This window comes from Neltuma alba, unplaced genomic scaffold, assembly GCF_004799145.2.
Source record: "Neltuma alba isolate B1F8T4 unplaced genomic scaffold, ASM479914v2 tig00000640_pilon, whole genome shotgun sequence".
Taxonomy (NCBI): Eukaryota; Viridiplantae; Streptophyta; class Magnoliopsida; order Fabales; family Fabaceae; genus Neltuma; species Neltuma alba.
This window is the reverse complement of record NW_021632124.1, coordinates 61,237-82,376: the sequence shown is the minus strand read 5'-3', so window position 1 is coordinate 82,376 and position 21,140 is coordinate 61,237. Positions and strand designations below refer to the sequence as shown.

The window sequence follows — 21,140 nt, the reverse complement described above, 5'->3', positions numbered from 1 at the left end:
GCATAGCCTCTAATGGGCATCATCTCTTCCAGCCCAACATTCCTCCAGGAACTTCTTAAAAGTGTTCATGACTACGCCACATTGCCTCATATCTGAATAGTCTTCTCCCTCTAGGAACTAATTCCGGGAACATGTCCACCAAGAGAGGATGATGATCTGAACATATTCTAGGGATTTAACGTGATTCTTACCATTATTCCCCCATGTACATATAACCACCCTGTGATTCCATGGAGATATTGATGTTTATGTCCTTACTTTACGACAATACTTAGACTCATAGCCATAGCCATGTATAATTGGAACTTGATATAATAAGGGGTTAAGGTGTACCCAACACTCTAAAATATTTTTTCAGGTGCATCTAATATCTTAAAGTATTTTGTGATATATCCAGCACCCTGAAGTATTTTTTAGGGACGCCCAGCACCCTGAATTTTTTTTTTTTTACCTTAGTGCTGGATGTTCCAAAAAATATTTTTGAGCGTTGGACTGGATACACCTAGACAAAAAACTTTAAAATGCTGGATGTACAAAAAAAAACTTTACCATACTAAACGCAACTAAAAAAATATTTCCAGGTATTAGATGCACTACAAAATACTTTAAAGTCCTAGATGTACCTGAGAAAATATTTCAGGGTGCTGGATACACTTTAACCCTATAATAAATATAATTACCTTCACCGGAATTTTCTTTTGCTTGTCAACTAATTAAACACATTTTATTCACGTAAATTATTCTTATTTTCAAAATTTTCAAGCATTATTCGTGGGGAAGGGTATTTGTAATCGAAAGAAATTGAAAAATATATATTTATCCACAATCTGCTGGAGTTTATTTTCACCACCCTTTTTCCTTGCTCCAAGGAGGCGACCGGAGGCAAGAAGAAGAAGGTGCTTGAAGCCTGTGCGAGTGTTCTCTGACACACCAACTATTCAAATTCTCCAATGATAACGACATTTCTCTAACCCCATAAAGCTTTTCTTAATATGCAGTCAGCTTCCACCTCACTCTTTCATCAATTCCCAACTTTCCGGCCAAAATTCCGAACTCTCCCGTCAAGAACTCGACCCCTTGAATTCTACAGACCAAGGATGGCCTCGCTCTCTGACTTTCGCGTGTGGTCACAGATGGGACAGGGTGGTTCTTCTTCTTCTTCGTCTCCAGCTGATAATGGGTTTTGTTCATTAATGGAGTATGTGGGTAAGAGAGGACTAAATGTGGAAGATGATTTGGTGGTTTTGCTCTATCATATACAGTACGCTTGCAAGCAAATCGCTTCCCTTGTGGCTTCTCCTTTCAATTACTCTCTAGGGAAACGGTCTGGTCTCGGTTCAGCTGCCGGTAGTGGGTCTGACAGAGATGCTCCGAAGCCGCTTGATATTGTCTCGGTATATCTTTTTGGAGATTACTTTCTTGCTAACTATATAATGTTTGATGTTTCTTTTCATTGCATGCATATGAACATGATGTACTTGGACTAGTTACCGAAGGGTGGCTCATACCCACCAGGGCATAAAGGTTGAATTCCACTATTAAGAACACGAGAATTTTGTTTATGAACCAGTAAATTACAACAGTGTAAGCTTTTTTTGAGCTTAGCTTACCCGCTTAAACCCTTTTTTATACCAATGAAATGAGAAGAGAATGGTCTGCCTTTTTTTATACTTGTTAGGTAAGCTATATATAACACTGATACTTAAAAAATAGAGCACGATAATTTATAAACCATAATGTAACAACGCAAATTTCATCATGTCTACTTAGGCATCTCCTGAGGTTCATTATCTTATACTGATTTACATATACCTTGGAAGACCAAATGCCTATTTGGGATAAATCTTCACTTGGAATTTGGAATGGTGTTCCAAGCAGCCACCTGAGGTCAATCATCTAGATTAGTGTCACTCACAAAATGGAATCATCTTGTCTTAAAATCTTAAATAATAGTTATTAATGGATTGTTAGACTATTGGCAGTCACATATTAGAATGATCTTATCCTAAAGTGTCTCTATGTTCTAGTTCTTTAACCCTTTAGAGCCCCTCCTTTTCGGAAGTTCTTTTCTTGCCATTCTGCCTTACCAATTCAAGAGCCATGTAATTTTTTAATCATCTGGATGTTATTGAAACACAAGAAAAAGAAGGTTATAGATTGATCAGTACTCGTGCTATGATTTATTGCAGAACGAAATTATCTTGTCTTCACTACAAAATTCTGGAAAAGTTGCTGTCATGGCTTCTGAAGAGAATGATAATCCGATCTGGATAAGTGATGATGGTCCTTATGTGGTGGTAACAGATCCCCTGGATGGTTCTCGAAATATAGATGCTTCCATTCCAACGGGTACAATTTTTGGCATCTATAAGCGCCTCACAGAACTAGATAACCTACCCATTGAGGAGAAGGCTATGCTTAATTCACTTCAGAGTGGAACGAGGTTGGTTGCTGCTGGCTATGTTCTCTATTCATCTGCCACTATACTCTGCACTACCTTTGGTTCTGGGACACAGGCATTTACTCTTGATCATTCAACAGGAGACTTCATTCTCACAAACCCAAGCATCAAAATTCCTCCTCGCGGTAATTAATACTCATAGCCTACATAATCCATATCTAACATGAATCTATGCAATTGAAATGTTGACCCTTGTTAATATTTGTTGAAAATTTTGAAGTTATAACTAGCTAAACGAAATATCTTGGTTTCGTTGCAACTTTCACTTGTGGTTGGAGAGATATTCTTAGATAGACTGAACTACCTGAGAATAGTAGACATGTAAATATGTCAAGCATACTTTCCAGTAGAACCTGCCTTTAACATGCTTGCATCAGGCGAATTTTCATTGGTCGGGTATTGTCATCAAACCGATCTTTTACATTTACAAAATGGATGTAGAGAGTGCATTGAAAGAAAGATAGAGTGAAACAAGTAGAATAGTAAACCCCATACCTAACTGAGATGCAAATCCCATATACAGTCGCTTTCTCTTATTCTCTTTCCAAATGTACTCTCTACGTGCACTTCGTGAATGTTGTGAATGGAGTATTTTCTTAATATAACATTGGTGAGGGCTAATGTGCATAGTTTTAGGTGCTGTTGATTAATGCTGTATAATTTGCAGGGCAAATTTATTCTGTGAATGATGCAAGATACTTCGACTGGCCTGAGGGTCTAAGGCGATATATAGACACTGTAAGACAAGGCAAAGGTAAATATCCGAAGAAGTACTCGGCTCGGTATATATGTTCTCTGGTGGCCGATCTGCATCGAACTTTGATGTACGGGGGCGTGGCGATGAATCCAAGGGATCATCTTCGCCTTGTTTATGAGGCAAACCCTCTGAGTTTCATTGTGGAGCAGGCAGGAGGAAGAGGGTCTGATGGGAAAAGCAGAATTCTTTCACTTCAACCTGTTAAACTGCATCAAAGACTTCCTCTTTTTCTGGGGAGCTTGGAAGACATGGAAGAGCTGGAGAGTTACGGAGATGTACAACAAAAAGTCAATCCTGGTTATGAGGTTTGATCATGCTGGAACAATTTTGAATCTTCTTTAATAATGCTACCAGCTGATTCTCTCTTTGGTTCATGTATGTATTGCAATGACCAATACTTGTGTTAATAATTTTTGTTTTTTGAAGCGCAACAATTTGGTATCTAATAATACCAGCTAATTCACATTTAAACATAGTCCTTTTAAGGTGGTTTTTTTTTTCCCCCATCTTTAAGATTTAAATTTACTGCTTCATTTAAGTGGCACGTAGTCTCTTAAGCTGGCATAAACAATTGTAAAACTCTTGATAGGCAAAAAAAAAAATAATGAAAAAAAAGCAAAGACTTTTGAGAAGAGAAAATGATACTCATATTAATGATAAGAAAAATATAACTGAATTTGCAAAAGAATAAAAGAAAAGGATATTTTTCAACCTGCATTCTTATCACAAGAGGGCTTGAAGACACCATTTATTTTCAAGTATTTTAAGAAGTCCTCACTCCTAAAGACCTAATTTTATCCGTTCGTTTTTTTTTTAAAAAAAATCTATACACTAGGTTCTACTCTAAATGTAAGGTCTAGCATATTTACGACTGGGTAGTAATATACTCCCTCCAATCCATAATATAAAAATTCTTTTAGAAAAAAAAACTTTGGTTCTAAATATAAGATGTTGACATGATAATTAATGATAATTTTTTACTTTTATCTCTTATTATAAGGAGGGGAGAAAGTTTTAGTAGAAGGAGAGAGATTAGGGAATTTTCTTCTTACATTTTTTAACTTTTATCAATTTAAAACATATTTAATGACTTAACTAATATTTTTTGAAAAAAATTAACTAGTATCTTATATTATGTACTGAAAGCGGAATGTCTCGTTAGAAAGTGGCAGCTAAGGTATGAAAAAAAAAGAAAAAGAAAAGTATGGTCATAAATTGCAAAATTTTGCATTTACTATTATGAAAACACAACTTTCTGTTCCTCTCTCAGGAGTGTTTAAAAATTCTAAAAAAATAGAAATATTTTTTGCAGCTCGAGATAAAATTTTTTTATATATTTATTTCATATTCTATAAAATTATTTTTAAAATTATAATTTGATCTTACCTGAATATTTCCTCTGTATATATTTTTAAGTCTGCACATGTGATTTCTAGCTTGAGGCTGCCCAGCTTTAGGCATACCAAGCTCATTTTTGGGGACCTGATTATGCTGCGCTCGCTGTTACATCCAGTCCAAGCAGTACTTTAGCAATGTTTATAGTGGATACATTTTTAATTTAATTTTAAATATAAAAAATAACTCTTACAGTTTGTATATATTAAAAATTTTATCGAATAATAGTTCTAATTAATAAAAATATTTTAAAAAGAGCAATATTTTTAATTATAAATAATTACTTAAATTAATTTTTTTAACTCTTTAAATTAAGCAGTAAAGTTTTATATTAAAAATTAAAAGTAACATTTTTTTAATTATCTGTTCTTTTGTTTTTGACCGGATATTTTCTGCTTTTCAGGTGCGACCTTCTTGATTATGCACGAGAATATGTTAGAAGACTGCTGGCAGAGTTCAAAGTTATCTGGGGCGTGATGGGGTCCATAGGCTTGCAGACCCCAATTCAAGCCAATTTCTTTTATTTAAATAATTTTGTTTCATTATTTTAATTATATCGTAATTAATATAAGTGATAGATTTTTAAGTTCTTAATATAAAAGTTAGTTAATTAATTTGAATAAATTAAAAAAATTTGTTAAGTTAGTTATTTATAATAATTTGGTGTTATCTTTCTTAAAATACTTTTACTAATTATATATTAGTTAAAACTATTATTTGATTGTCTTACCCAAAAAAAACTATCATTTGATTGAACTTTTAATATATGCAACTATTATAAGAATTATTTTTTAAAAAATAAATAAATATGAAAGAAAAAGTAAATTGAGATCTTATATTTAAAATTAAATTAAAAGTTAAACTAATTCTTATATTAGTTAATATTATTGATGGCAAAAACCAACACACACAAATATGCATGCATACATAGTAGAAGAGTTCATAAAAAATTGAAAAAAATTAGTGTTTTGTTTCGTTTTTCTTAAAACTTCAAAACAATATTCATAAAACTTGAAATTATATATTAAAAAAATATTTAAGAATGAAATAATAAGGGAAAATCACAAATAAAGACACTCAAATTATTAAAATTACGCAGAGGTCGTCTGAATAAGCAAAATTACCATGGGGGATCCAGTATCATATTGCAAATTAGGACTGCACATAGACAGGGCTGGGCAAGGCAGAACCCTTACCCGATGCCCAGCCAGAAAAATAAACAGGCTGAAAAATGCAACCTGTTGCCCAACTCTGCCCATAAAAAGCCCTATTGAGTTTGGGTTTGGCAAATAAAATATATATAAATAAAATTATATATATTTTTGTGGGCAGGGCCAAATGGGTAGGGCAGCATACCGTCCCCGATGCCTAGCCCTGCCCAACAATTTGTCCAACCCGAACATGCCCAATAATTCTTTCGGGCCAATTTTTTTAGGGCTGACTGGGCATTTTTTTGCAGGTTTGGGCAGGCATAGCAGGCAACTGGGTTTCATGAACACCCTTATTGCAAATATGAAATCTTAGTGAAATATTTGAAATGCTCCTCAGCTAAATGACAAGTTGACCATAGAAAATGACAAGTTCACTTTAGTGAATGACAATATTATTAGATTAAATCACAACTTGGTTAAAAATATATCAAGTGACAAGTTGACTATGAGAAATAATAAGTTTACTTTAACGAATAATAACTTCAATAGATCAAATCAAAACTTGGATGATGAGCATTTTAAATATTTTCTTAAGATTTCATATTTGTAATATGAGACTGAGTCCTTCATGATAATTTTGCTTATTCAGATCACTTCTGCATAATTTTGGTGATTTGAGAGTCTTTGTTTGTTATTTTCCCAAATAATAAGGAGCGTTTTTTTTGCCCTTTTAAAGACACTTCCACGTACGAACAACCCCAGTAGTCAGGGGTCAGGCCGAGAAGCAAAGGCTCGAGGTTTGAGGACTTGAAGTCTTTGTAAACCCTAGGCGTACTTCGCATCGCATCCATTTCTTTCCGCGCATTTTAGCGGGCGCCATTCCAAAAGACCGAACTAAAGACCCAGTCTCTCTCCCTCTCCACCCCTCTTCTCTTCCCTTCGAGCGGTGAAAAATGATAAACAAAGAGGAAAACGAAACCAGGGGGAAGAGAGAGAGAAATTATATGCCTTTAATCTAAATTCTAGATATTCAATATACATAGTGTGTGTGTGTGTGTGTGTGTGTTGATCCCAGAGGAGATTGAGGAGGAAGAGATAGGAGAGGATTATGGGAAGCAGCTTTCTCGCTCCACCAGTGAAGAAGCGGTCGATATTGTACTCTGAAGCTGGTTTGGCCGACCCCAACCCGTATGCAGCAAATGGGTCATCCAAGCGCTCCAAGTCCAAGCACCCACCGCCTCCCCTGAGTATCCCCCCGGGTCATATCGCTTTCCGATTGCTCTGCCAAGCTTCCCGAATCGGCGGCGTAATTGGCAAGTCTGGCTCCGTCATACAGAACCTCCAGCAAGTTACGGGGGCTAAGATCCGCGTCGAAGATGCCCCATCCGAATCACCGGACAGGGTCATTGTTGTGATTGCGCCGAGTGCTCTCAGCGGCAAGGTTTTTCTTAGACCCCAGAGTCAGAATTTGGATTCGGAACCGGCTGAGGAGGGTAGCGATAATGGGGATGACGGCGGCGAAGATGAAGCTGTTGACGTCTCGAAAGCTCAGGAAGCACTGTTAAAGGTGTTCGAGAGGATTTTGGATGTTGCGGCGGAGACTGAGGGCATTAAAGTGGAGGATGGAGTAGTGTCCTGTAGGCTGCTGGCGGATGCGGCACAGGTTGGGGCGGTCATTGGGAAGGGAGGGAAGGTGGTGGAGAAGATTAGGAAGGACAGTGGATGTAAAATTAAAGTTTTGGCAGACAAGTTGCCTCCTTGCACTGCCCCATCGGACGAAATGATTGAGGTAAGACGGTTAACACTATTTCCTTATATAGGAGATAATGGTAGTGTAGTGTTTTTGTAGCCTGCTTTATAGCTAGTGGAGTGTAGCGTTAAGCAGACTAAAGAAATGACATTACGGCTTAATACTGTGAAGTAGTTTGAGTTCTATATGGGCTTGGGCTTTGCTAAACAGCGGAGGGGAGTGTTTTGTATAATATTTTACTTTAAGATTTGTTATATTTAAGATATCCTGATGTGAAGATACTTTCAATTGAAGTAGTATTGGATATAAAGAGGACATGACCTCTGGTCTGGAGGTAGAGAATAGAAGATCACCGAGAGGATTCGTGAATTTGTAGTTGATTGGTGGTTTAGGGGAAATTATGATTTTTCTATTAGTATTTTCAACTGATAATTTCTGAAAGCGTTCTTGATGCTTGACATTAGATATTCTTACTTCACTAAACTTGATGAAGGTTAGGATGGATTTTTCGTTATCATTGTCCAGGGCCAAGGATGCAGATAGTTTGGTTTGGAGAGCTAATATCCTCAACTTTTGGTTCTTTTTTTGGGCCTCATATGTAAAAGATTAGTCTAAATGGACTAGACTCAGGATTTTATCTATAAATCAGAACTAACTCAGAATCTTAATTTAATTTAATTTGAGTAAGAAGGTAAAATATGAGTTAATTTGAACCTTTTTAAGAAAATCTGGAATGTTTGATTATCTAACTGGTCATCATGACTTGAGCCTGAGTTTGATCTAAAGTTACAGCTGAAAGAGACCATGTTATTGGAAACTCTGGGCCTTCACTGGGCATCAAATGGACCGCTTCTACTTGACTAGTTCTCAGTCATCTGGTTTAAAGCATGATTTGGTAATAGAAAACCAAAGTATAGTTGTAAAGTCCTCAACTGGCATTGAAATTCGAAAAAACTCATGCTATGTGTTGGTCATGCTTGGACCTGAACAAGTTCTCGTAGTTAATGTCCCACACTAGCAAAAGGGGCAACTTGTATGATACTTCCCGGTTACAACCCCTTGTTTGGAAAAGCGATGTCCTTGTTATTTGAGTTGAAGTCAGTTGCCTTGGATGTTCCTTACTCAGTATCATCTCCCCTCCCACGTCTCTCTGTGGCCGAAGTTTGCAGTGATGAATGAAGAGGATAGGTGAGCTAGTGATGCTGGTACTTGGTAGGTCAAAGAGTGAGTGGGCGTAGTTAGTAGTGATCTAGTAACATGTTTGATGTAGGCAGTGGGTTGAAGTTCTTAATTCATCGTAATGCAATTTGTAACGGGTCTTTTTACTTAATATGGATTAGAAATTTTCAGGCCAAATAAAATATACATCGGAAATTTGAGGGTACTTTCTAAATTATATTTTATTTAAATCATGAGTATATTCAGTCCTAATTAATTTTAATGAACCTTCCTTAATTAAACTTCCATAAGGTCTTTTGTTCTTTAGTTAATTTGTCCTCACACTAATCCTCGGTAAGTGCATGTCAACTGACTAAAGTCTTGGTATGACAATATACACCAAGAGAAATGGATGGTTAATGTGATTGTGGTTCACTGCTGAGGGCATAATTTGTGATTTATCACAATTCATTCACATGGTGAAACTATTCAACAGAACTTGATATTAGCTCATGTCACCTGCATGTTGTAAGATTTTAGTATTTTTATGGCTTCTACATAGTCAATATATAATTGTATAGTGCGTTTGTATAATGTGGCTATGCTGGCTAATATCTTTTTAAAACCAAAAAAGGACCTACAGGAAGGTGTTATATGTATGGTCACCTCATTTCAAAACAGTCTATCTTTTGGGCTTGGCAGCGAGATTGTTCTTCCTTCTGAATGTAAATTCTCTAAAATATGAATTTTTTTCTTGTTTATTTTGAAAGCAAGCATTCATTTGACTTCTTTAAAATCTCTTAATCCTGCTTCTCTGTTTATTTGATGAGAAGTTGAAGGTGGAAACTTGAGCCAATTTTGGTAGTTGAAATTAATGTAATCTATGTTGATTAGGACAACTTCCAAAATGTGACTTGTGGGAGTAAAATCTCACTGAACATGTCTACCTAGTTCATTATTGGAACAATTTGTTTGATCAATTAGTCATAGAGCTCCACATCTAGTTTTGACACTGCTGTACCGGATTTGGGAAGTAGCCAAGAACTTATTGGGTCATTGCCCTATCTGAAAATTAGGTTAGGTTAATCTCTCTTTACTGACTGCATTATAGAATAGGAAATGTGCTGTATGTGGTAGATGAAATGTGATATTGAACTCTTAATTTAGTGGCTTATAATTGTGACGTTTCCTGACTGACTGATCATAGAACATGTTGCAATGATTACTGAGCTTCACTTGATACAAAATCTGTAATTTATATTTTAAATTAAGGAAATGCATTATTATGCTATGGCAGATAGAGGGCAATGTGCAGTCCGTGAAGAAGGCACTTCTTGCTGTTTCTCGCCGTCTTCAGGATTTTCCTCCATCCAGCAGGACAAAAATCTGGGGTAGCAAGCCTCATGAAGTGGTTCAACATGAAAGCTTAGGCGCAGTTCCCCATGATACTTTAACCATAGTTCCACGTGAGACTTTACCTCATTTGCATGCAGACCACCTTCTGCAGAGAAGCTCTGTGGTATCTTCTATGCCCAGCAGCTATGCTTCAGGAGTTCATTCAGTGTCGGCTGAGGTAAACAGAGTCTCAACTCTGGATCCAACAACACTTAAGCAGGAAGTTTCCTTTAGAATTCTTTGCTCAAATGATAGGGTTGGTGGTGTAATTGGTAAAGGTGGCAGCATTGTTAGAGCCCTTCAGAATGAGACTGGGGCTACTATAAGTATTGGTCCTTCAGTAGAAGAATGTGAGGACAGATTGATTACTGTTACTGCTTCTGAGGTTTGTTAAAGATCATTGTTTTACTTCTACTTCTGCTTGTTGTAGTTGCATGTCATCACTATAGTTATTCATATAATCATTGTGATTGTGGCTCTAATACCAAATGATAGGAACCAAGAGTATAAACAATAATATGCAACTAATGAAACAGTAAAATGGTTCCTAACAGTGGAATAATACTCGAATACGCATTAATGAATGACAATCTTCCTACTTAGTGGGAGGTAGGAAGTTACAAAATAGTTCACACACTCACAGCTCATACGTTGGACCTCACATTCGAGAGGTCAGCTCTTTCCTCACCATACTCATGCAAACCGTCCTGCCTCCCCCAAGCTACAACGGCTAATATATTCAAAAGTAAACAGCACAGTCTCCCAAAATACAATAACCTAGTACACAGACCTAAAGGACATTAGAGTATGCTACTTTCTCCAAAAATGTAGGAAATAGAAGTCAACTCCCTGGTTGCTGAGAAAGGACTGTTGCCTTTTGCTTGCTTCTGCCTATGTCGCCTCTTATAGGTATTTTTAAATAGGTTGACGCTATCAGTGGCTTATTGATTTATGTGCAGAATCTTGAATCAAGATATTCCCCAGCACAGAAGGCTGTTGTCCTTGTTTTCTCCAGGGCTGTAGAAGCAGGCATTGAGAAGGGGTTAGACTCAGGATCAAAGGGGTCATCTGTTGCTGCAAGACTTGTGGTTTCATCAAACCAAGTTGGTTGTTTATTGGGGAAAGGAGGATCAATTATCACAGAAATGCGGAAAGCAACTGGTGCTAGCATAAAAATAATGGGGACTGACCAGGCTCCAAAATGTGCATCACATAACGATCAATTAGTGCAGGTTTGCACATTGATTCTTCTTTGCTTCGTACAATCAAAGGATGTTGAAGAATGCCATTTGTATTTCAATTTCACTATATTCTTTTACCCTAGTGTTATAATTTTCCTCTGATTTCATCATACGTTGCTCTTAGATGCCCAAACATGTTATATTCATTTGTTACTTAGATGATTTTTCGATTTTTCTCCGAGCCTAGCATCTTACATAATATTCGGCTCTCCCTTTGTAAGCTTATGTAGACTGTTAGCACATGCACTGCTATTTGCCTCAAATCAATACATTATTCCCTTCAAAAGAAATGTGTATTGTAAGTGATACTTTCTCCCTTATTTGAAGAGTAGGAATCTGATAGACTGATACTGGAGAAGTAGGTGTCTCTTCCCTCTTCCTTATGGGCTTGTAGTATAGCCTTCATCTTTGGGCTAGCCAAACTAGCTTATGCATGTATTGGGCTTGAAATTGCTATAGGAGCTATTTCTTGTTCTTCATTTATGTACTTGTACAATCCTCATAGGAAATCTATTATTTTCATTCAGACTAACCAAAAAATGGCTTGCATGATATCCTTTATGATGCCCATGTTAATTATGCAAACTGTTATTTTCTATCAGGAATAAAAAATAAAAATTACATGAACCAATATGACATTAAGAATCAGTTTCCTGGTAATAATGAATACGGAATTCCTGAACAGTTTCTTTCAAGATCCTAGTACTAGAGATGTAACAGTATGATATAGATTCTTGTTGCCTACGAACACTTTCCTGTCACACTGATTTGAAGCTGACAAGATAACCATCTCTCTTTTCTTTTTCTTTTCCTTTTTTTTTTTTTTTTCCTTTTGCTCATTTTTAAGTTTTATTCTTCCCCGTCCCCCTTTTTTCTGAACTTTCCTCCTCTAAACACACACACACACATACATGCATAAGATATTAACTCCCACTTCATACAGTTTACTGTATCCTCTTTTGTCCCCTCAGATATCTGGAGAGTTTTCAAATGTTCAAGATGCTTTGTATAATGCAACTGGCAGATTGCGAGATAATCTTTTTTCCAGCACACAGAACAGTGTTGGAACTAAAACCATGACCTCTGGATTACCTGATGCCAGTCCTCATGGGAGATTGAGGGATCCTGTTCCGATTGGTGTCCAACCGGCCATCGGTGTTTCTCATAGTTTGAGCAGACATACTATGTCTCAAAACATTGATCAAGTTGTTTCTCGCTATTTAGATAACTCCTCTTCACCAGGGTCATGGGCACCACGGGTATTCCTTTCTTTCTGCTTTCTGTTTTTCCATTTCAATTTGTTCCCTATTTATATCAATAAATTTGCATTGAATGCAGATGGTTTCTGGGATAAACTCAAGAGGCGTTAATGATGTTGGCAGGGGATTGACTTCTCTAAAAGGTGGCTTAGAACTTGGCAGGTTGGTGATACACGAACAAGTGCACTAGACTTGTGTGAATGCAAAGCTATAATTTCAGATATAATGAACTATAGGCTTTCTTGGAACCTTTCAAGCTTTTTGTGTGTTATGATTTATACTATGCAACTATATCGTTTAAATTTATCTTAATAATGATATAATTATGACACATCAACGAGACATGAAAGTACAGTATGGTTGGTGTTCTACATTTTACTGTATTTGATCAAATATGTTAGATGCGTTAAATGTTATTAGTAAATAGAATATTTTCACAATGGAATCCCAGCACAGGCCTTGGTCTCTTGGTTTGTTGGTTCACCTGGCAACCGTAGAAACCAGGTATTTTTCTTGCATGTAACCCTTCCAACTCTCTTTAGAGACTTCTGATGTGGAAGCCTTAAAGGTCGCCACCATCATCACAAAGGAGCTGTAACATTTATAAGTTGTCCAAAACCTGCTAATTCGGTTTTATTCTATCTGGTTCCGTGGCAAGTGATTTTCCCAGAGTCAGGTTGACTGTATTGAACATATATGCCTGGCTGATCTACAGTTAGACCAGTTGAACTGACTAGTTGAAGGGCTTTCACAAAATTGGCCTTCGAGTTTAGCAGCACTTTTTGCACATTGTCTGTACCTGTGCGACAATGCTAATTGGACCCTTTGTTTTGACACCTAAATTCAGTGATGCTTACCACATAGACTGCATAAGATTATTATACTTAAATATCATCTACCATTTCGTTTTACATCAATTATTCTGGGATCATGGCACATTTGCATTGTTTTTGTTTTTGTTCCCCCCCCCCCCCCGGGGGGGGGGTTAACGCCCTTTTCATAGAGTAAAGTCGTAGCTTTGTTGTGAGCCTATAGCAGGCTTTCTGATGAGTGTTTCCCCCCTACAGTGGAAGCAAAATTGCCATGGTGACTAACACAACTGTAGAAATTGTTGTTCCTGATGATGTCATTGGCTCGGTGTATGGGGAAAATGGTAGCAATTTGACTCGTCTGAGAAAGGTATAAGCTCAGAAGCATATACACAAATATAATGTTCTTGTTTAGTAGTTAATCATTAGCTACTAACCACTTGCCCAACTGGAGAAAATAATTATCAATTAAAATCTTCTCTGCAAACTGCATATTTAGATTGGATGATACATCTACATCTGCATAGCCTATTGCTTCGTAATCATAATTACATTATGAACATATCATGGATGCTTCTTTTTCCCCCCTTTATTCGTGACTTGAGCAAGCTATTCTCTTGATCAGATTTCAGGTGCCAAGGTTATTGTCCATGAACCTCGTCCAGGAACAAGAGAAAGGACCATTGTCATATCTGGTACACCTGATGAAACCCAAGCAGCTCAGAGCCTTCTTCAAGCATTTATCCTCACAGGTTCTTCATGACTGAAACCCCAGGGATGGCCTTTTTTCCTTGTCCTTTCACTCAATTTTCCCCACTTCTATTCATGTACATTAAAATGGAAATATTTAGGTCTTGTGGCAAGCCAATCCAGGCATTTTTCGCTTAATTGAATCCATCTCAAGTAAATCACTCAACATTTGTTTACTGATTCAATGCCACAACAACTTGATTCTGTAGGGATAATTTAGTGTAAGCCTTCATCAGACGGTATTCTCATCACGGATGATGGAACCCTTTAAGAATTTATGCTCAATGATAGAAAATAATCCAGAGTGTAAGACTGTTAAATCTAATTATTTAAGCTATAAAAAATAACGAAAATGGAAGAAAATAGCACTTTTTTGGCAGAAAGGAAAAAAAAAGAACCACAAATAACGCACAATTTCCCCTCTCTAGCTTTTGAGCGTAGAGATTCTCCTCAACGCCTTGTTGTCTGAACCCACACTGAACCTCATTTTATGCGCTCACACATGCAAAAGCAGAAATACTCAAAAAAGAAAAGAGGAGGAGAAAACCAAAAACCGAAGAGCAAGAATAAAGCCGAAATATTGAGCAGTGGAGGGAAACCTGAACGGAGAAGTCAGCTCCGTCGTTTGCAGGCCCCGGCATCTACAAATCCAAGCATGGACAATATTAAGAAGGAAGCCTAAAAAACATGAGAAAGAAAAATCATCGACAAAAGATATTATTTTATATTATATATCAATTAAAATAGAATATTAAATTCTAATGTTAAACTAAGAGGAATTGAACCATCCAATCTAATTAGGGGGTGTGCATGACATGGTGCACGTCTTTGCGACTGTTGGCATAGTTTCATTTTGTGGGACTTGAATACTAAATAGCCATAAGCTGGCAAAAATAATCATTTTGAATTTCATATCATGTTTAATAGCATTATGTCCAAAGTGAATAATTTTATAATGTTTATAAGTCGATTGCTTATCACCCTGAAAGATTTTGTATTCTCAAAAATGGAGGCCTATAAATATATGCCATGTAATAAGGTATCCAAAAAGATTGGAAAACTTAGTGTGTTGATCCATGTAATTTCCTTCAAAATTGCCAATAAGTGATTATACTTTTAATTACAAATCTTAACCCCTCAAGAATGCATATGTTGGGAAGTTATATCCAAAACTCTCAACATTTTTCAATGGGATCCATATTGATCTCTTATTTCAATTATTTGTAATGCACTACCTTGTCCTTAATATAAAAATTAATCTTAATTTTAATTTGGTTCTAAATATAACATCTCAATTTATTTTGTTTCTTATATATATTTTTTTTAAAGTAATCCCTATAATAGTTATACAAGTTAAATGTTTCATCAAATAGAAATTGTAGCTAATACACATAATTAGCAAGAGTATTTTAGAGAAGACAATACCTATTTATTATAAATAACTAATTTAACACTTTTAATCTGCTCAAATTAGTCAACTAGCTCTTATGTTAAGGACCAGAAGTAATATAAATCATAATGTTCATTGTCTTTGTAGAGAAATAAAATTAAAATTGTGTGAGACGCAAGTCATTATTCATAAATCATAAAGTAATATTTGCTGTAACTTCTATATTCCTATATTGATATTGATAATTTGCTCAAAGAAATGACAGGAATGCTGCAAAGAATCACATGAAATGGTTCATTCATCTTTCTCACACTCATATTTATCTCAAACAGTGGTTTTGAGTAAATACACTTAAAAGAGAGTTGCTTGCCATACAAACACTTATCCACACATAAAATGGCATTACACAAACCATAAGAGAATCAAGCAGCAGAAGAGAAATTTTAAGGTATAACATAGAAGCATGGTCAAAGATTTATTTTCACACTATAATAAAGGCTTGCTTGTGCAGGCTGAATTCCCATCCGATGAATGTACTGCTTTATACTATAGCTAAGAATTTCTCAGGGCTAAGAATTTCTCTCAACTCTTCACAGGTTCATCAGTTGGCTTGAGCGTGATTTCAACATTATCATGGACTCCTTGGAGCAGAAGCTCGCCATCATATGTCACTACTTTCCTCTTCTTCGCTGCTCTTAGCGTCCCAACGAGTGCCTCAAATATATTCGCACATTGCTCATCATTGAACAGTGTGCCAAATGTGACCTTCAGAATACAAGCCATGTCTTTTTCATCACAAGAGAGTGGTGACATATGCCGAAAGTATATTAGCTTATGACTGTACTTAGTTGAGATATTCTTTTAAAGATCAAATTATAGACATGCTAACAATCATTATATCATCAATATTCAATGTATGATGTAAAATGTACAGCATGCCACGCTTCTTACAAGTTATCAATAATACAACTCATTCCTCTAACTCTCTGCAATAGATGGGAAACATGTCTAGTTTATATAGTAAAGTCCACTTTTGACGAACTTTGTCTCCTTCTGCTACTGGTTTTGCCCAAGCGTATTTTGTGTTTGTCAGCAAAATAAGTCCAAAAATATTAAAGTTGAACAATGCACTACCATAACTTGCATATACATAATTTCAACAAGACTCAAAAACACTGCCCTTTGCTAGATGCATCGTTATAAGCAAGCAAATGTACGAATGTATATCAGTATGTAAGCAACGCAAACTATCTCAAGCCTACCAGCCTATTGTTAAGATAATACAGAAGTGTGTTTGCCTTGCTGGCTCAACGAACTAAATCCGCGCCTTAACAATTCGTAGAATACACTGAGAACATGACTTGAAATTACTGATTCATAGAGAGGCTGTCTAAATTCTTGAAATAAGTTAACACACGGAAAGGGGGCCAAAGAAAGCTAATATTTCTTGATATTGTTCATTTAACCATGCATTAATTGACCGGTCCCTGCATGCTATCTATGGCTGAGGTAATATTTCAACAATTTGTGAGTCGCGAAGAAGTTTTCACAGTGTTTTAACAAACCAATTCAGTAACCGGAGCTCTATCAAGGAGCAAAGAAATCAACCGTACGCCTTTCCTTGCTGTGATGTTCTTTTGTCTGTTTGCTTAGATAGACTGAAGGGGTCAGAAATGGGAGCAAGGACAAGACATTGAAGATGGAATAGAATGGAAAAGACGATGGTGCTTACTGATCACTTCTGAACACAAAGGAAAGATAAATGTTTCTTGCAGCAGTACATCACTATGACAAAGACTGTTGTTACTCCGTTTCTTGTTATCCCACCAGAATTTAACTAGTTTCAGATCTGAGTATAATGGTAGAATTAAACCTCAATTTCTCATCTTCTAGGATCTCTTCAAAGGGAGCACATAGATCCAGAGCTGGATACGAATAATGTAGAATAAACTAACAGAGCAAGGAACAGATCAATATATGGCACTACGATCTAGATCCCAATACAAAATGTCAGATTCGTTTCACCAAAATCTGCATCAAGAGCAGAAAGATTCAATCTCAAGATTTAAGAGGAAAGGAAACAGGAAAGGAAACCTTTTTTGGGTACCTTGTAAGAGCCATCCGGTTGGGCTTGGCCAAGCCTCTTGATTTCTTGTTTGAGTCGCCCAACTTCTTCCTCTACGTTCATGGCTTCAACAGTTTCAAGGCCTTCTCAGCACCAAAATGAGAAGATTTTTTCCCCCTCGCCCCTGATGAAGTTTCTGTCAGCTACTTATATTTCTCGTCCGTGAATATTTTTCCTGGAAAATAGGGGACTTGCCACCAGTGCTGATAAGGGACCTTATGCAAATAATAAAGATGATATTGCCATTAACGTATAAAAATAATTCTAGCCAATTATGTAAGAAAGTTAATTATTACTGGGAAGCTACCGCTCATGAATTATGAATAATTCTGTTATAATTTTACAATGCACACAAAATTTGAGCATAGATATTTTGTCATAAAATTAACGAAAATAATTTTTTTAAACATAAAAAGGGATATACAAGAGTAACCTGAAAGTACCAACAAAATTAACAAAAAAGAACCAAAAATTTTTTACACCTTATAAAGTAATACATTGAAGATAAAACTTTAATAACTTTTGAAAATAACAGCATGGGTTTTATACTACAAAAATAATTCTTATATTTAGGATAAGATGATTATATAAATGTAATTTTTAGTCCCTCAATTTTGTTCTCATTTCGATTTTGGTTCTTAAGTTTTAAATCATAAGTTCTGATCTCTCAAGTTTCTTTTTATTTAAAACTTTGGTCCATATAATTCAATAAAAACTTGGACCATTTTACCACTTATGGGATCAAAATCTATGGTTTAAAACTTGAGAAACTAAAACTAAAATGAGAATAAACTTAAGGAATGCAAAATTATATTAACCATATATAATAAACAAAGAGGATTTTAGCAAACATATATAATTTAAAAAATAAAATGAATTGAGGACTGGACTTTAAAACCAAAATACATTCTTCTATTTTCTTTTATATTTAGGAGGGAAAAAAATTAAATAAGAATGCATTAATAGTCACAATTACATTGTCATGCTACACCACTAATATTTGATAATTATTAAAAATTTTAATAACAAGTAATAAGCATAAAACTTAGAAAAAATGACAGTAAAATACCATGTGAATTTCAAAAAGACAAATAAGGCACCTGAATAAGCAAAATGACAAATAGGGCACTGGGTACCAATTTGGAATTTAGATTTTTGGCCTAATGACCAAATTGCCCTGTCTGAAAATGAGAGAAAGCAAAGAGGAAGATGCTGATGAAACACGGGAAGAAGGAAAGAAGAATGTTGAAAATGCTATTATCTTATTCCTCCGCATCACTATGTAGACATTATTGCTTTGGTGGGTTTTGGTTGTGGGAAAGAGGATTTATAGTAAGAGAGGGAGTGAATGTAACATACTTTTTTTTTAAAAAAAACTGCAAATCAAAATATATATAATATTTTATTAGTAAAAAAAAAAACCCCCTTTCCACGGAGAGTTGAAAATCGGGGGGGTTACTAAGAAGGGAAAAGATGGGGGAAGGGAGTGATGTAAGTTGAAAAGAAGGGAGGAGTATTAAATGGAGCAAGAAAAAGAAAGAAAAGGAACGGATGAAGGAAGAATTTGGAGAAAAACAATAAATGAATGAAGAAAATGGGAGGAAGGATAGTTGGAAGTTGGGAGGAGTGAGTTTAAAAGAGGGGGAGAGGAGACGGAGGAGGAAGAGAGATCAAAGGAAGAGAGAAGAGAGTGAGAAGCAAAGAGGGAAAGAGAGAGAAAGCTAAGTTGCAGAGCACCTGACAAGTTTTGGGGATCATTTAGGTACATAAATATACTTCTTTTTACCATATTTTCTTTATGAGTATTTCCTATATATTTAGAACTTTAAATTATTAGTATCATTATAATGTTTAGAGAAAATTTACTGTTTGGGTATAGAGTAAATATAGAGTTTTGACAATATATGACCGTAGAAATTTAAAGATCCATTATTAAGGAATTTTAATCGGTTTATTTTTGTTTAATGATTATTTTGAGAATTTTAAACTAAGATTTTAGTTGAAAAGTTTGTTATTTAGACTTGTAATATGTTTTTACCGATTAAATTTGAGTTAAATAATTTATTTGAGTTATTTAATATATTATTGAGGCTTTAATCGGTTTAAATATTGAATAAGTTAAATATATATTTTTGAAATAATTTTTGAAGGCTCGAAAAATTATAAATTGAGAATTTTGTGAAATTAAATAAAGTTACAGTTTGTTTATAATTAAATATATATATATATACTTTTGTTAAATTTAAATAGCCTTATATGTAAATTATTTTTCAAAATAATATCTATTATAAATGCCTAGATTTGGGAGAGTTAATATATTTATGTAATTTTGATTTAGAGGGTAGTCTTAGAATTTTAGAGTAGCTTTGGAATAGTTTTGAGTTTATATTAATAAATATTTATGTGCAATCTTGTAGACTTCAGAATTTTGGAGTAATCTTTGTGTGAATATTTGTAAGCTAAAGAGTACCAGGTAACTCTGAAAATTCTTTCTTGTACATGTGAATTGTGTATGATTGTATTATGAATTTACTATATTTTTATATATTGAAATATAATATTGTGATTTTTCAAATAAATGTTTTGGAATGTTATTTGATTTTGTTAAGATTTATTGCTATTAATTATTATTAATATTTAAATATATTGATGGCTATGGAATTGTCATGAGTTGTTATTAAGTGGTATATAAGTTTTATTGCTATCTTATTTTTAATATATTTGCTGACGTATTTATGATGTAATATTATTGGCATCTGACATGCATTGTTGGGCTAAGGATAGAAGGAGATTGTATGGATATAAAATTACCACGTGGTATGCCATCACTCGGTGCACAGTGGATGGCACTTGTCAGGGCCCCTTCTTCCATGTTTTCCTTTGGCCGGGAATTCATTGGAGCTGTGGGACATGTGACACCTCCCTATTCACAAAGGAGGGGAGCCATAGTCCGAGCTTGAGCTCTATATCTTTGGCCGGATATATCTCTTGTATCGGTGAGCTTGGAATAATTCAGTAAAATGGATTAGCTCCTATCGGACTATGTGTTAGCCTATGGCTCCAGTCAGCGGTATAAGGGTGGACGGTGATATGAGGGAGGCAGCATATTGCATTATTTTTGGATATATTGAAAAAGAAAAATGAAATTGAATTGAATGTATCAAATCTGTGATTTTTAATGTATACATATATACAGACCTATAAACAGATTTTTGGTTTATCATATATGATTTGCTTGTATAGGTTAGAATTCCAGTAGTTACTGAGACGTTTGATCTCACCCCCTATATTAACAATTTTCAGGCGAAGGATCTAGTAGGAATCAAGGGAAGGCACCAACGGAGTGAGCCGTGAAGGCTTTTGTGCTCCTCAGGCACATGCTATGTTATATTTTTATTTGCCATGACTATAAGACTTTAATAGTTTATGTTGTTAAGTTATGTTAGAAATGTTTTGAAATTTTGACTTATTTGCAGTATTAAAAATATGTATGGACTTT

At 35.3% G+C, this 21,140-nt stretch overlaps 3 protein-coding genes across 5 annotated transcripts; 2 read left to right on the top strand and 1 right to left on the bottom strand.

Moving 5' to 3' along the window:
* Positions 1-857: 857 nt before the first annotated feature.
* On the top strand, positions 858-3,696 carry LOC114743247 (fructose-1,6-bisphosphatase, chloroplastic). 2 transcript variants are annotated; one of them, XM_028931456.1, is made up of 4 exons: positions 858-1,394; positions 2,190-2,586; positions 3,129-3,549; positions 3,598-3,696. In XM_028931456.1, the coding sequence occupies exons 1-3, from the start codon at positions 993-995 to the stop codon at positions 3,527-3,529; spliced, it is 1,200 nt and encodes a 399-aa protein (XP_028787289.1). In that variant the 5' UTR covers positions 858-992; the 3' UTR covers positions 3,530-3,549; positions 3,598-3,696. The 2 variants fall into 2 exon arrangements, with proteins under 2 accessions (XP_028787289.1, XP_028787282.1); XM_028931449.1 differs by having other exon boundaries at positions 3,129-3,696.
* A 3,054-nt stretch (positions 3,697-6,750) lies between these two features.
* Positions 6,751-16,190, top strand: LOC114743261 (KH domain-containing protein HEN4). Of its 2 annotated transcripts, none has more exons than XM_028931473.1 (7): positions 6,751-7,553; positions 9,970-10,452; positions 11,027-11,299; positions 12,280-12,567; positions 12,647-12,729; positions 14,002-14,128; positions 16,113-16,190. In XM_028931473.1, the coding sequence occupies exons 1-7, from the start codon at positions 6,873-6,875 to the stop codon at positions 16,128-16,130; spliced, it is 1,953 nt and encodes a 650-aa protein (XP_028787306.1). In that variant the 5' UTR covers positions 6,751-6,872; the 3' UTR covers positions 16,131-16,190. The 2 variants fall into 2 exon arrangements, with proteins under 2 accessions (XP_028787306.1, XP_028787302.1); XM_028931469.1 differs by lacking the exon at positions 16,113-16,190 and adding an exon at positions 13,635-13,746 and having other exon boundaries at positions 14,002-14,377.
* LOC114743286 (costars family protein) lies at positions 15,779-17,754 on the bottom strand. Its single transcript, XM_028931491.1, has 2 exons — positions 17,624-17,754; positions 15,779-16,281 (listed from the first exon to the last, which is right to left on the bottom strand). Exons 1-2 carry the CDS (start codon positions 17,702-17,704, stop codon positions 16,099-16,101), a joined length of 264 nt encoding a protein of 87 aa, XP_028787324.1. The 5' UTR covers positions 17,705-17,754; the 3' UTR covers positions 15,779-16,098.
* Positions 17,755-21,140: the final 3,386 nt, after the last annotated feature.